This window comes from Ostrea edulis, chromosome 4 (genome assembly GCF_947568905.1).
Source record: "Ostrea edulis chromosome 4, xbOstEdul1.1, whole genome shotgun sequence".
Classification (NCBI taxonomy): domain Eukaryota; kingdom Metazoa; phylum Mollusca; class Bivalvia; order Ostreida; family Ostreidae; genus Ostrea; species Ostrea edulis.
This window is the reverse complement of record NC_079167.1, coordinates 21994590-22009533: the sequence shown is the minus strand read 5'-3', so window position 1 is coordinate 22009533 and position 14944 is coordinate 21994590. Positions and strand designations below refer to the sequence as shown.

The window sequence follows — 14944 nt, the reverse complement described above, 5'->3', positions numbered from 1 at the left end:
TCTGTGTATATTATGTCGTCTTTTAAAAATGAAGGCTAGATCCATCATCAGACGGGTCCCCCAATATCTAAAAATCTGAATCTTGACAGGACATAACAGATCCATCAGACCCCGACCCCCCCCCCCCCCCCCCCCCCCCCCCCCCCCAATATATAAATCTCCATCAGACGGGTCCCCCAATATCTAAATCTCAATCTTGACAGGACATAGCAGATCCATCTCGGACGCCACAACGAAGTCTCTCCATCCCTGTCTGCCAGTTGCCTTCTTTTGCAGAGTTCCCCAGGTTTGATGGTAAGATTTCATCTCTGCTTCTACTGTTCGTCTCCATGTTATCTTGGGCCTTCCTCTCTTAAACAGAGTTGAAAATGTAATGCATCATTTTTTATAGTACCTTTGTGGTTCTTGGAAGTCTTGAAAAAGGAGCTAACATTATAACTGATGTTTTCTACAAAATAACTGATACCAAACAATACCTTATTTGATTCATGCTAAGCATATCAGAAATGACATTCTACATAATTTAGTTAAACGTCTTTGCAGAATAATATCGGACACAAAAGTTTTTCAAATAATCAAAAATGACCTTCCTATCTTAGAAGCCGACCCAGACATGAAAATCCCAAATCCTTTTAAGTAAACGACTAAGTCCTTCTCTTCAATCCATTCTTAACAAAGCCTGTTTTACCAGTGAACCTCCCATCATAAACCAAGATGCGCTACTTGCTCGCACATAACACAAAGGTCCGAATTTTTCTTCAAAAACAAGTAAATTTACAGTAAAAAGTCAATGACATCCTTATTTATGTAATTACCTGCACCAGATGCGGTGAAAATTAGGTCAGTTCAGAAAGGAGACGCCCTAAGACACCACATAACCGTTCACTGACAACAGAAATAAAAAATATGCTCGAGTTCTTGATTGACAATACTAGTATCATCATGGCCTTTGGTGATCAGGTCTTCCAACACTCTGTTGGAATTCCCATGGGCACGAATTGTGCTCCTTTGTTAGCTGATCTGTTTTTATATCCATATGAAGCAGAATTTATTCAAAAACTTCTACATGAGAAGAAAAAATCTCTTGCTGTGGCCTTCAATTCGACATTTAGATATATCTACGATGTGTTATCTATTAACAATAATAACTTTCATTCATGTGATGATTCGATATATTCCTGTGAACTCGAAATAAAAGACACAACAGAGTCCTCCATATCTGCTTCATACTTAGATATTTTATTGAAAGTAGATATTGACGGCAAACTATCAATTCAACTTTATGACAAACAGGATGATTTCAGCTTCTCCATTGTCAACTTCCCATAATTATGTAGCAATATTCCATTATCACCTGCATATGGGTGTGGTCAGGGTTTTTTTTTAAATCGAGGCAAGCTACGACAAACAAGTTGATGGTACAGGGATTTTAAAACATGAAAACACAAGATACCATAAATATGCCAGGTAAGAATAAACATCAGTTTCAGGGCGTATTAAAATAATAATGATAACTAGACACGATCTCGTTGCGAGCAACGAGTAGGTCTTCCGTCCGATTTGTTGATGCACTCGGAGTTAAAAAAAAGAAAAGACAAGTGAGTCCCAATTTAGTTTCCGACTTTAAGACACTTTAGATATAATCAATTTTTCATATCATCAGCTTCTGAAGCAAAGTTGCGGTGAAATTCGTTTGAAATTCGACTCTCCAGGCGAGCCATAAGGCCCGCGGGCCTATTTCTTGATGTCATTTGTTAGCCCTCTATAGACTCAACAACTTTAGTTCTATATGTCTTTACAAAATATTTACCTGTAAAAACAAAAAATCGACTCTACAGGCGAGCCATTAGGACCATAGGCCTATTTCTTGATATCAATCGATAGATCTCGATAAACTGAACAACTTTTGTTCAATATGTCCTTACAAAATATTTACCAGTTACAAGTTTTTGAAATCGACTGATATCGACAAAAATCGACTCTACAGGCGAGCCATGAGGCCCACAGACCCATTTTTTGATATTGATCGATAGGTTATGACACATTGAACAACTTTTGTTCAATAATGCTTTTCAAAAAATATGTCGTTTTAAAGATATGAGGCGTCAAATATTTACGATTTTGGCCCTTAAAATCTCTAATTACGTAACATATGACCTACTTTTTGATTTGATAAGATCAAGCTCGTTGAGATGAACATTTCCGCTTCTACAACTTATTATAAAATATTAATAGTTTCTGAGATATTCTCAAAAACATTTGGACCCTTCTGAACCCCTAATTTAAAGGGCCAGCCCGTTTTGCTTGATATCGTAAGAAAGGCCTTGTCATTTTAAACATTTTTTGCTCAACAAGTATTTAGAAATTCTTTACCGTTCTCGAGTTATCTCTACAAGAAATATTTAGGGGCCAAACTGTAGCTCCCTAACGGGGCCACATAGGGAAAAAACGAAATGTACATATTGTTTAGATTATCATTCTGAACAACTTTTGTTCAATAATGCTTTTCAAAATATTTGTCGTTTTCAAGATATGAGGCGTCAATTATTTATGATTTTGGCCCTTAAAATCCCTTATTACGTAACATATGACCTACTTTTTGATTTGATAAGAACAAGCTCGTTTAGATGAACATTTCCGCTTCAATGACTTAAAACAAAATATTAATAGTTTCTGAGATATTCTCATAAACCTTTGGACCCTTCTGGGTCCCTAATTTAAAGGGTCAGCCCCTTTTGCTTGATATCGTAAGAAAGGTCATGACATTTCAAACATTTTTTGTTCAACAAGTATTTAGAAATTCTTTACCGTTCTCGAGTTATTTCTAGAAGTAATTTTTAGGGGCCAAACTGTAGCTCCCTAACGGGGCCACATAGGGTAAAAACGAAATATGCATATTGTTCAGATCATCATTCTGAACAACTTTTGTTCTTTATTGCTTTTCAAAATATTTGTCGTTTTCGAGATACAAGGGGTAAAAAATTTATGGTTTTGGCCCTTAAAATCCCTTATTACGTAACATATGACCTAAATTTTTATCTGAATAGATTTGGATAGTTGAGATGAACATTTTTTGTTCTTTGACTTATACCAAAATATTAACGATTTTTGAGATATTTGATCTAGACTTTGAGCCCTTCTAGATCCCTAATTTAAGGGGCTACCCCTAAATCTTGATATTTTCGAAAAGATCTTGTAAATGTGCACAACTTTTGTTCTACATGTCTTAACAAGATATTTGCACGAAAAAAGATATTGGAGATGAAAGATCAAAAATCGCCGAAATCGGCGAAAAATTTTGGCATCCATTTTTTCAGGTCCAGGCGAGCGTTTAGGCAAATCGCCTCCGGTAAAATCGAATCCCCCACAAATCTTCTAAAATGTTTACTCTATCTTGTGTAGAAATTTCAAGACTCTAGCTTCAAAACTAACGGAGGAGATGTGTGGACAACAAGGCCCTTCAAAAAGTCACTAAAAGAGAGATAACTCCTGACCGGAAGTGACGTCAAGCACGAAATTTTGCAAGCAAAGTCTCGTCACCAAAAGACATCTTTCCTGAAAATTTCGTGAAAATCGATCGAGAAATGGCTGAGAAAAACGCGTGTACTACCAAGGAAAATAATAATAATAATAATAATGAAGAAGAAGAACGCGAACAATAATAGTAAGGTCTTCCGCAGGAGACGGAAGACCTTAATAATAATGAAGAAGAAGAACGCGAACAATAATAGTAAGGTCTTCCGCAGGAGACGGAAGACCTTAATAATAGTAAGGTCTTCCGCAGGAGACGGAAGACCTTAATAATAATGAAGAAGAAGAACGCGAACAATAATAGTAAGGTCTTCCGCAGGAGACGGAAGACCTTAATGAAATACACACACGCACACACAGCATATAATGTCTCGGTTATACCGGTAATACATTGTACATTAAAACATGGAGTTTGTTTGTTTGTTGTTGTTTTTTTGTAAAACATTACAAAATGGTACTCGAAAAATAAAACACACAGTCAAAACAGACAAGATCATCTTAATGCACTGAAACAGCAAACACGAATGATAGAAACTAGAAAAAAAAAAGTGTTTTCAGTGACTTCTTGAACGCACACAGTGTTCTACAGTCCCTTGCATGTTCTGGAAGGGCATTCCACAGTTTTGGAGCTATTGTTCTGAAACACCGATCCCCGTACGTAACGGTTCGACTTTTTGGAACAACTAGAATGACCGATTGTTTTATAGACCTAAGATTTCGGGTAGGCTTATATACCTCTAGTAATCGTTTGATATAAATTGGGCACTCGTCAGGTAAGGCTTTATAAGTATAAGTATCTTATGTTGTGTCCTATACTGCACAGGTAACCAGTGTAGTTCTCTTAGTATTGGAGTGATATGGTTGTAACGAAAGGTCCTGGATATGAGACGTGCGACAGTGTTCTGAATATGTTGGAGCTTGCTCAGGACTGTCTTTGGAACACCAACCAGGAGAGCGTTACAGTAATCTAACCTTGATGTAACTCAGGAGTTCACAAGAGATTTAGTTGCTTCTGTTGTTAAATATTTTCTGATGTGGCCTATTTGCCGCAACTGTGCATAACAAGATCTGCTGACAGAGTTCACTTGTTTTTCCATATTCATCTTAGAGTCAAACATGACACCAAGATTTCAAACGCAGGTTGAAGGATTAATTTGTGAGTCACTGAAATGTTTCTAATGATATTTGCATAACGACCAGATGCAAACACAATGACCTCGGTCTTATCAATGTTGAGTTTCAACATATTGCCATATGGAGCGCCAAATCAACATAAACTCAAATAATTGAAGATAGCTTCAATTATTTGAAGATCTCATCAATTCATTTGATGCGCGCAACAATTGAAGTAAAGATCTCTTCAAATATTAATGACATCTTCAATCTGAATTATTGCGCGCATTAATTTAATTGATGATAGCATTAATTTTTCAGCTGAATTGATGCGCGCTTTAATTGAATTAATGATCTCTTCAAATGAATTAATGATATCAACAATTGAATTGATGCGCACTACAAAAAAATTTCAGTTGAAGAGAGTAATAATTGATATAATGCGCGCATTAAATCAATTGATGAGAGCAATAGTTGAATTGATGCGCGCATTAATTCATTTGATGAGAGCAATAATTGATTTAATGCGCGCATTAATTCAATTAAAGAGAGCAATAATTGAATTGGTGATATCTTCAAATAATTGAAGATATCTTCAATTATTTGAGTTTATGTTAATTTGGCGCTCCATATTGCCATGCATCCAAAACACGATGTTGTGTAGACAACGCTCAATACGATGTAATGTCTCTGACTGTGTAGCTATGCCCGTAGGCTTAAAAGACAGATAAAGATGAGAGTCATCAGCGTAAAAATGGTGAACAAGTCCATGATATCTACAGATGGAACCAATCGGTTTTGTGTACATTGTATAGAACTTGGGACCCAGCTCTGATCCTTGTGGCACACTGAAATTCATTTTCACTGGCCTTGACTTGGCACCATCTATACAGACCGTTTGGTGACGGTCACTGAGGCAAGATGATATCCAGCCTAGTGATTTGCCTGTTATTCCGAACAGATGTTGAAGTCGGTGCAACAGGGTAGCGTGTTCGATAGGGGATGCTTACTTCTCCTAGGCACCTGATCAGTCCCACCTCTGGTGTGTCCAGGGGTCCGTGTTTGGCCAAATATCTATTTTGTATTGCATATAGGAGTTATGAGATTGATCACTGTTCGTTATATTCATCTTTCACCAGAGAACCGACATAACATGCGCGGATACAGAGGGGTGGGGGGAGGCATCACCAGAAAAGGTAAAATTAGTAGAAACTACACTCGAAATATTAGTATTATCGCAAAATTTGGCGTTCAGAACGGTTTTTGTTGAAATAGAATTTAAAAACTTTTACTTCCAAGCATCATGGATGCCAAAACACAGATGGCTAATAAAATGCAAGTAAAATCTGCGCTCTTTTCCCACATGTGGGTATGTGAAGCTATGACTATTTTGTATCCAAACCATTCACCAAATATTCCCGTGGGGATCTGGGTTAGAATAGGTCCTCACTCAGTATTCCTTGCTTGTCGTAAGAAGCGACTAAATGGGGCGGTCCTTAGGATGAGACCGCAAAAAACGGAGGCCCCGCGTCACAGCAGGTGTGGCACGATATTCTCAAGAGGGACGCTAAACAATATGCACATCCATCCATCCATTCACCAACTCCCTGTGCAAAAACACGAGAATTGCGGTTATCATATGGCGGCAAGTATATCTAGAGTATCGGACTAAGTTTGGCAGAATCAAGGAGTACCGTACAAAATTAGTCGACAAAACCAAGAAATGTACGACAGAAGCATGACGATTGTCCTCTGTGGGAAACAAAAGACAGAGACGATTCAACAAGCATGCATCCAATACAGGTAATGTTCTTGCTCTTCTGAATCTTTTGGCAGGTCATGATTACCAGCTGGCGCAACACCTAGAGGGATCCTAAAACATACCAATATACCAGCAGGGATTCTGAAAAATGTCACTTATACCAGCAAAATTACTCAAAATAAAGTAAACAATTTCACTTGTCAAAATATTCGAAAAGCTGAGTCGTGTTAGAGGCAAGACCTTTTAATCCATCAACGCTGATGAAGACAGCGAAAGATTTGTAAATGAGGAAGTCTTGACATTGTGCCTGGGGTTTCTTGACGAAACAGCATCAGAGCCAATCATTTGGAAAGAGTTTTGTTTTAATTGTTCATTTAGAACGTACCATCGGAGCAGCGATATTTGTCGAATTTTTTGCAAGACAATGGTCTGTCTGTTGACAATATTAGAGGTCAAGTATGTGACGGTGCTGCTTTAGTGGCCAAAACAGGGTAATCAAGGACGAACCAGAGAACTGAAGAGGTTGGCTGTGCATACACACTGCAAAAGCCATGTGCTTAACCTGGGCATTGTACAAGCTTCCTCTTGTCAGAAATATGATTGACAGAATAAATTCTACATCCGTGTTCTTTGATTTTTCACCGAAGCGATACTTAGAGCATGTGCTGTCACAAAAAGATACAGAGGTGACCTGAAAGAACTGAGGTCGGTGTAAAACGAGGTGGGTTGAGAGACATACTTGCTTTGACACATTCATGAGCATGTATGTTGGCATAACATTGTGTTTGCAATCTATTCTCAATCCTGGTCTGGACGAAAACAGTAAACCTACAGAAGAATTAGACATGGGGTGCTCAAACGAAAGTTACTGCCCAGGGCATTTTGTCTACATTGACATCTTTCTCTTTTCTTGTGACTTTTGTGTCCGTTAAGGGTGTCCTGCAAACAATAAAGCTAGTCGCGATCAAGCTTCAAAAACATGGCATAGATGTTTACCAATCTTTTACTATGGTTGAACAGCGTATTGCGACAGTGAAAGATATGCGCACAAACAGCGACGCTGAGTTTGAAAGTTGGTTTATGGAAAGCAAAAAGGATGATTGATGAGTTGGTGATCGATGTAAAGTTCCCAAGATGGTGTAAGAGGCAAACACACAGAGGCAATGTTAGTGATAGCCCTGATCCTTCTGATTATTTGAAGGCTAATATTACTATACTGGCACTTTCTTGATTATTTATACCAAGAATTAAGTTGCAAGTGCAAGTTCCCAAAAGATAATGACCCCGGCTATTTAGTATTATCACTGGTCCTCGATCAAATGGCTAAACTGGGCGATTTTACTTCCTCATCTCTGTAAACGCAAGATCGTTAACCCGGACGCCATCGGTATGGCGGATGCAGTTACGCAGAACAACAGTTTGAAAGCGGTTAAGTTTTGATGTTATTTATGGGTTGATGATTTATCTAGTTTACTTATACAAGATATTGGTAGTGTATAGTAGTGACCATTTATGAGACTAAAGGACAACGGACCTGATTCGCTTCCACAATAGAGATTGTTATAAGGTAAAGTATGCATTAATGAGTTAAAATCATTGGGTGGGGTGGGGGACAAACGTCCCCTAATATATATATATATATATATATTAAAATATTAAATAAAATATGACAACACGTTGTAAAACGTTTTACAACGTGTCATATTTTATTTGATATTTTACCTATTGATTACCGGACACTGTGGCAGAATTAAAAAGAATATATATCATACTCAAAATTTGATAAGGATCACTAGGTTATATGTGTGTAATTTACCACTAACATAACAAAAGATATAAATTTGACTCAGAAACGTGTTAACTTAGGTTATGAATGAAAATTCATGGACGGCATGAACTTTTATCAACACAGAATGCTTGAAATCTGATAACAACACCAAAAGGCATTTCATTACAAAACGTTAACAGCAAACCAGAGAAAGAATTACACGGTTTTTGGGGATAGTCCATCATTACACTTAGTCGATGAAGTGTCAATACCGGGTATGGCCTCCCCTTGCATCAATGACGGCTTGACAACGTCGAGCCATGCTGTCAATAAGCACCCGGATGTTTCCAATGGGTAGGTTGTTCCACTCTTCCACGAGGGCGTTTCCGAGTTCTGCCAAAGTCGTGGGTTGTGCTCGACGGCATGAAAGGGCAACCTGCAGCATATTCCATACATGCTCAATCGGGTTCAAGTCCGGCGAGCGCGCTGGCCAGTCCATACGGACAATTTGTCTCCTGCTGAAGGTACTCCTCCACCACCCTGGCGCGATGAGGACGGGCGTTATCATCCATCAGGATGAACTCTGGGTCAACAGCACCAGCGTAGGGTCTGACGTAAACATCGAGGATCTCATCCCGGTACCGCAACCCCGTCATTGTTCCTCTCTCTGGGACATGAAGATCTGTTCTTCCATCCCTGCTGATTCCACCCCAGACCATGATAGAACCACCACTATAACGGTCATGTTCACTGATGTTGGCATCATGGAAACGTTCACGTTGTCGTCGCCACACTCGGTGCCTCCTGTCTGTAAAGTCCAAACAATACCTGGACTCATCGGTGAACAGAACTTGAACCCAATCGTTCTGTGTCCAAGTGACATGATCTTCAGCACAGTCCAATCGCTCCCGCCGGTGTCGAACAGTCAGAGGGACTCGAACACATGCCATTCTCGAGTTTAGACCTGCATTGTGAAACCGATTCCGTATCGTCTGAGGGGACATATTCACCCCCGAGGCGTTCAGGAAGTCGTTACGTAGGCTGGTTGCTGTCCAGAAGGGATGGCGTCGTGCCTGAAGAGCCACAAAATGGTCTTGGCGTTGGGTTGTCGACCTCTGACGACCACCCCCATGTCGGTGTGCTGCTGTACCAAATGTTTGCTGTCGGTTCCAGGCCCTGTTTACAACGCTCTGGCTGACGTTTAGTGCATTTGCAACGTCACGTTGTGAATAGCCAGCGTCAAGCATTCCAATACATCTGCCCAGTTGTTCTGTCGTCAGGCGACGCCTTACACGTTGAGGGGGCATTGTGTTGATAAACGTAGTGTAAACACTCAAGTGAGTTTGAAATTTTAGAATCAGACACAGATGCCTGAGTGAAAATCGTGCAATGGTAGCAAAAGCATAAACTGTGTTGAGAAACGCATTTCCCATGGCATGAAATGCACGTGCAAGTTTGTTGAAGACGTTTTTTATTTCACTTGGACACAATATTGCCAGTTATGCAGTTATTAAATTTTTAAACAGAAAAATATCTATGGTACTTATCAAATTTTTAGTAATATATATATATATATATATATATATATATATATATATATAGGGGAAATTGGGGCAAGTGGGACACTTTAGATTATTTTTGATATTCCATACTAATAGAGATGTATTTATAAAAGTTTAATGTCATGCAATAAAAGATAGATATGTTAAATTTCATTTCTCAGGTATGAAATTCTTTCAGAAGCATTACTCCAAAAAGAAGGGAGACAAATCATATAACTGCTGAGTGTCCCAGTTGCCCTTCTGTAATGGGGTAACTGGGACAACAATGTTGATACCTAAAGTTAGAAGATTAAGTGGGGACAAGGACAAACAAGGGGTTCCTCCTCTCTCTCCAACCCGTTTTCCTAATCTCTCCTCATCCCATCTTGTCGTTCAGCCCCTTAAATTCTCTCCCCAGCCCGTTTTCCTCCCTCCTTCCCTCGATCCTTCAACCCCCCCCCCCTCCTTTCCCGATCAATCTTGACATTAAACACAGGTAAAACCGGCAAAGTGCTTCAGATTCGATTATCTATTAAATATTGAGCATAAGTTCAATTATATTCCTATCAATTGTCAACCCAAATCCACAGTTAGCCATTTCTAGAATATGACCAACAAGCTGATTCTCTTGATCCGATGTGAAGTACACGGTTGGTCGGGAGGCTGGGGCATCAGTATCTTGTTCTCATTTCGCACTCATTTCATGCGTAGATTTTAGTATTGCAGACAGTAATTCTGCAGCTTTGCGAAAGCTTAGTTTATCACATGTAGGCCTAATTTTTAATGCTTTTTTCATAGACGATTAAGACCACTTTACTTGTTTGGGGTTTTGGATTTTCTTTCGTCTTGCCATTACACCTACTCAAAACACTTGTTCAAACATGCACATACCATATACATGTAATCATAAGCAAATTATAACGACCTTTATTATGTTTGAAATCTAAGATTATTAATTGAATCAAATTTGCTGTGTTTTAAAATAGAGAATTATAAATTTATTATTTATCCTTTAAACATTATGAACTATCCAAAACCCTGCACAATTCACCAAATCTAAGGATATAATTTTATTTGAAATGCATAAAATCTGATTTTCTAAAATACAACTTGAACACCTGTCCCACTTACCCCAATTCAAAAAGGAAATAATCACGTGGAGAATAATATACATTTAAATAATTATTATTGTAATTATTGTACTGGCATTACTACCAACACATTAAATGAATAACGAAGATTTGGAAACAGCAGTGGTTTTAACAGAAATGGTTGAGAATAACCCCATTCGCAATTATTTAATTGCACAATGTGTTTATCAAAATTATCAATTTGTGACGTCACAATATCTCAGACCACAACATCCGGTACGATGTCGTATATTAATTCAATTTTCGTAAATACTCTAGTCAATTTTAATGTGATAAGATTTTTAAGATAAGATACTTTGCAAAAAAATGTTTATATCAATATTAACATATAAATTTTCCGCTTCTAAGTATTTTATAAGGTGCATGGTTGTGTTTTGTAAAAGCCGTCATGAAAATAAATGGTGTCTTTATCCCGAAGGAATTTCTTATTCTGAAATGCAATGGGTCATTGATAAATTACATGGTACTCAACATTTTTCGCGAGTGTTTGTTACGTTTTACAAATCGAGGTATTGGAAAGTGATTAGAACGTTTATCCATATAATTTTAACAAATCAAATTGTTAAATAATTTGTATGATAACAGTTATAATATCTACATCGACAACCCCCCTTCTTATTGCGTAACATACACAAAATGTGCTTACCTTTCGGATCAAAGACCCGATAATTGTTCTGTTTATTTCGTCTTCAGCTGCCAAATTTCACTTTTTAGCAGACGACACTGAGGTAATGTTTTCAACAGAAGAATTCCATACTAGAGCTATAAAGGATTTTTTAACTACCGATGAAAAATATTACAGTGTCCCAGTTACCCTGATGTCCCAGTTGCCCCAATTTACCCTATATAAAAGCCATCAGCCTAGATTTTTCGGGGGGGGGGGGCATATCAAAGGGCGATTTTTCACACATTTTTCAAGGAAAATTGTCATTAAAAGTGGATATTTTTGTTTACTAGTGATTTCATACTAGCTTTTCCTTGATTCGAAATAATCGTGTGAAATTGGAAACGTATATCAATCAGCATTTTCACAATTCAAGAGTTACTTGTTCGTTACCTCGCAATAGTGCAGATCTATGATCAGATTACATAAAAGTATTAAATCATTGAACAATGCTCCAGTATATAACCTATGCACTGTCACAGATCCAATGATCTTGTGATATGTAATGCGCACATTCTGTTCTTCTCGTTTTCACAATACTTAACCTTTCTAAACAAATTAAGAATTCAAACATAAAACCATTCATATATATATTTTATTGATAAGAGACATTGTGCATATACTTATGGGACAGTATCTTTCAAGATAGGATAGGATATGTACTTTGTCATTCTTCATTCATAACACCTGTCTGGTGAAAACTCTTAGAAACAAGATGCAATTCTATTCCTTGAATATTTTTAAGAGTTAGAGTGGATTCAATCAATGTGCTTCGGTGGTTGTTGATTGATGCGGGTTTTAGTAATATTTTCTTGTTGTGTTACTGAATGGTCAAAATATAGTAACCTTTTATCCGCGGTCATTTGTGATCAGACAATTACCAGCTGTCTAGACATGATACACGTATATATGCATATCGCACAGCCGACTGAGTACTCCGCTATAGTTTCTTCAATTCTTCAGGAGTATATCACATATGTCTATACGGCTTTGTGATATATATATATTCAAGAAATAAGTGTAGAAAAATCCTAGTCACAAAAAAGCCGATTGAGAATATCTTCAATTCTTCAGGAGTCTCTCTCTCTCTCTCTCTCTCTCTCTCTCTCTCTCTCTCTCTCTCACACATTTTTATTTCTGTTGTGTAAAACTAACATATCATGGTTTGAAATAAGCCCTCTTTGTTTTTACTTTTGAACACAGGGTTGTATTGTTTGGAAAACGTTTTCTGGGACATACGTTATTTCAAACAAACATCCATGCATTGAAACAGAGTATCTGCATGTATATGCAGTGTCAACTGCGTAAATTGAATGAAAATAAATCAAAATCCTATGCACTATTATATTAATGCGCGCAGTACGTGATGGCTTAGGGAAGTTGAATAAAGTTCAATTCCCAAACATTCAATGAACCAGAGTCTCCGCATATAGTAAATAAATGAATATATATATAAATTCATTGAATCAAGGCTAACTGCGCAAATTGAATGAAAATAAATCAAATTTAAATGACAGGGGCTCGTTCGATACCATTAAAGAAATGTAAACAATTGCTATATTTTAACATAAAGTATCGTTTACATTTTTTTTAACGGAAGCAGGCTGCTGTGATTAAATCACAGGGACTCGTCACGAATTGACCCTCCTTGTTCTATATTTACAAATACCGGTATGTAAAAATAAAATTTGTAAATATAAAAACATAGTGTCAACATAGAATAGATAGTGTCAATATTTTAGTTATATATTTCATATTGTTCGTGAGAGAGAGAGCGAGAGCGAGAGAGAGCATATATGGCGAGAGAGAGAGAAAGTTACCCCCCCCCCCAAAAAAAAACCCCAACGGAATTATGGAATTATTGATTTAAAAAAAGTATTTGAAAAAGATAAACTCCCAAGATTACATTATATGCTTTGATTAACAATTTGAGCTGCGTTATGATGATAGAAATGCACTAGACTATGAGGATTAGGGATACTGAACAATTAAGATTTGGGTTAACTCGTTCCACTTGAGATTAATTAAGTTTATTGTTTTTCTTTTCGGACATTTTGGATCAGCTCTTTGGACGAATAAGGCATGTCCTAATTCGCTCCACTTTTAACATTGATTGGCAAGCCTAAAGACCAAAAACATGTAGTCTGCGTTGTAAATACGTTTGTAGATTAGTGTAGTTGTAGTGCTAGATGTATTTATATGTAGTTTTTGTTATTATGCTCTGTTGATATTGACCACATTATGTAATTCTTTTCGTTTGTCCTGAAGAAGGGACGGGTCGTCCCGAAAATTTGACAATCTCGTTGTTCGTGTTGTTGGTCATTTTAGTGCTTTGTATAATTTTTTGTATTTGACCTTGTATCCATGTTGTGGATCCGACACTTTGAGGTATCGGGTGTTGTTGAAACTTTAGTGCTTTTATATATATATATATATATATATATATATATATATATATATATATATACATATATATATATATATAATGTTGGTCATAACTTGAAGGATACAGACCAACTAAGTCTAAAAAAACAACAACATTTTAACAAAGGAAAGGGGAAAAAAAAAGAAGTCGAAAATACATTAATGAGATTTGTAACTTCACTAGACAAATTATATCATTATTTATATACCATCTTCAAGGAGGAGACGAGTAAAAGTTCTAGACAAATTCCAAAATTCCAGGACTAAATATATTTCACACTCGTCACCGCACTTCGTCCAAATAAATCAAGATACACCGAAATATACAATAACTATTTACATATGTGATATGTAACAATGATATAATGAAGTAAAATTGTCGTACAAGTATATTATACATGTATTTTGTGTATTTATTAGATATGACAGATCTTTACTTTTTTTTTTAATATTACACACCTATAGGACAGCATCTTGCCTTCTTTTCTTTTTTTTTTAATTCTTAGAAGATAGGACGTTCGTAAATAACCTATATCCATTAGGCTTGTGGTCCTGATATTTTCTCTCGAAATTTTGTTTTCAAAATCCGAATAAATTTTATAGGTGTCCTTATTCTTACCTAAGATAGTACGTCTTATTTATTTATGTTTTCCTTTATAATATTTCTCCTAGATATTAAAAAAAAAAAAGCGAGACAGAGAGAGACAAAGCGGCAAGGTTACTACTGTCCACGTGATTTTGTTGGATTTACGTATCACGTGATATGAAATATGGCTGACGATCAGTATGAAGCGAAACAAGAAAGCATGATGGAAGACGATGCTTTAAGACAAGAAGTCACTCAGGAAAACGAGGTCATAACACCTGTTTTTGTCGACGGAATGGTGAGTACTATAAAGACATTTATCAGTGTTTAAAAGGCCTGTAAGTTGACAAGCCAAGAGTAACATAATATTCGGTCATTATTTTCGGCTACCTTGATCCCACATC

At 37.0% G+C, this 14944-nt stretch overlaps 1 protein-coding gene across 4 annotated transcripts in view; it reads left to right on the top strand.

The window, feature by feature from the left end:
* Nucleotides 1-14661: 14661 nt before the first annotated feature.
* Nucleotides 14662-14944, top strand: part of LOC125671317 (leucine-rich melanocyte differentiation-associated protein-like) — a 49322-nt gene continuing 49039 nt past the window's right edge. For 2 of the 4 annotated variants that reach the window (XR_008802297.1, XM_056162231.1), the window contains exon 1: nucleotides 14663-14838. Coding sequence is in view for 3 of the 4 variants with exons in the window: in XM_056162231.1 (XP_056018206.1) it covers nucleotides 14725-14838 (114 nt within the window). In the remaining variant the exon portion in view is untranslated. Of the gene's footprint in view, nucleotides 14839-14944 lie in introns of all 4 variants that reach the window. The other 2 variants (XM_056162230.1, XM_048906898.2) reach the window with 2 other exon arrangements.